Source organism: Gavialis gangeticus, unplaced genomic scaffold (genome assembly GCF_001723915.1).
Source record: "Gavialis gangeticus isolate Ggan-Ray unplaced genomic scaffold, GavGan_comp1, whole genome shotgun sequence".
Lineage (NCBI taxonomy): Eukaryota > Metazoa > Chordata > Crocodylia > Gavialidae > Gavialis > Gavialis gangeticus.
In genome coordinates this window covers 134,883,025-134,884,480 of record NW_017729024.1, presented here as the reverse complement: position 1 = coordinate 134,884,480, position 1,456 = coordinate 134,883,025, and the positions used below count along the sequence as shown (strand labels likewise).

Here is a 1,456-nt window from a genome sequence, read left to right as displayed (position 1 = left end):
AGAAGCTGATCTGTCTCCTTCCTATGCTGAGATGAGGTGTCATCTGGCCAAGCTGAATGAGCCCTTCTTTTCTGGTCAAAGAGGGTTTGGATCTTGCTATCACTCTCATTGAACCAGTCTTGGTATTAATGGGTGGTATAGCCAAGGGATTCAGCACAGGCTATCTGAATGGTAGTTTTAAACCCCTTACGGAGTTCCCCAATGTTCCTTTCATTTGTGGGAAGAGTAGAGCTTTCCATGAAGACTGTTGAAGATCTTTACAGACCTTCAAGTCTTGAAAAGAGATGGTGTTGAGAGTCCTTTGCATTGTTTTTGGCTGCTTTCAGTGTTTCAGAGCAAGCTGGGTGTTCATAATGGATCTGACAAGATGGTGATCTGTCCAGCAGTCATCAGTTCCTCACATGGCTCACATGATATGGACTTCCATCAATCAGGGGCTCTAACAATAACATAGTCAAGGAGGCGCCAGTACTTAGAGTAAAAGTATCTCCATGTTCTTGTATTTCTCACTCTGAAGATGGTGTTTGTGATGACAGACATTACTCAGTGCATTTACTCACCTGAAGAAGGATACTATTGGAGTTGGCTTTCCCTACTCCTTCCTTCCCAATGGTGCCACTCCAGAGTTCCAGGTCATGTCTGACTTCAGCATTGAAGTCACTGAGGAGAATGATCTTGTCCTCCTTACTAGTATCAGTCAGAATGTGGTCAAGTTTGCAGTAGAACTGTTCTTTGACATCATTGTCGTCATCAAGCATTGGGGCATATGCACTGATGATGGTGGTGTACAGATTGTTCTGAGCTTAAGATGAAGGGTCATAAGATGTTTGTTAATGCCCACTGGGAGTTCTATAAACTGACTAATGAATTGATTCTTGATGGCAAAGCTGATGCTCTGAACATATCTGTCCTGGGCTGGTTTCCCTTTCCAGGAGAAAGTGTAGCCTCTACCTTCTTCCCTCAGCTGACCCTCACCCAACTGTCTTGTCTCACTCAGAGCTCAATGTCAATGTTGTATTTCACTAATTCCCTGGAGACAATGGCAGTTCTTTCTGGTTGTTTGTTGTCGTGGGTATAGATCAAGGTGTGAACATTCATAGAATCATAAAATCATAGAAAGTTAGGGGTGTAAGGGACCTCAGGAGGACATCTAGTCCAACCCTCTGCTCAAATCAGGACCATCCCTGTTGCAGAGCACTTAGATGCCCTGCTCCTTTGAAGAGTGTAAACTGCTAGGGAAAGAGCCTTAGCAGTGAGTGGGGAGCCACAGCTGCTGGGTACCAGGGAAACCAGAGTGAGCTAATGGCCCACACCTGCCGCAGTCAGCTGACTGGAAGGGGCAGAACCTGGCTCAGGCCAGGACAGCAGTTCCCTGATAGCAGCCAAGGGTGAAGGAGCAATCCTAGAGCAAGCAAAAGGGAGAGGCCTGACTGCAGGTACAGCCTCTGATACTGGT

The 1,456-nt window shown here is 46.2% G+C and overlaps 1 protein-coding gene across 1 annotated transcript in view; it reads right to left on the bottom strand.

Annotated features, from left to right (window-relative positions):
• The window catches only part of LOC109298121 (interleukin-6 receptor subunit beta-like), a 156,110-nt gene extending 155,352 nt beyond the window's left edge, over nucleotides 1-758 (bottom strand). The window contains exon 1 of the mRNA XM_019518254.1: nucleotides 689-758. Coding sequence (XP_019373799.1) covers nucleotides 689-758 — 70 coding nt within the window. The remainder of the gene's footprint in view (nucleotides 1-688) is intronic.
• Nucleotides 759-1,456: the final 698 nt, after the last annotated feature.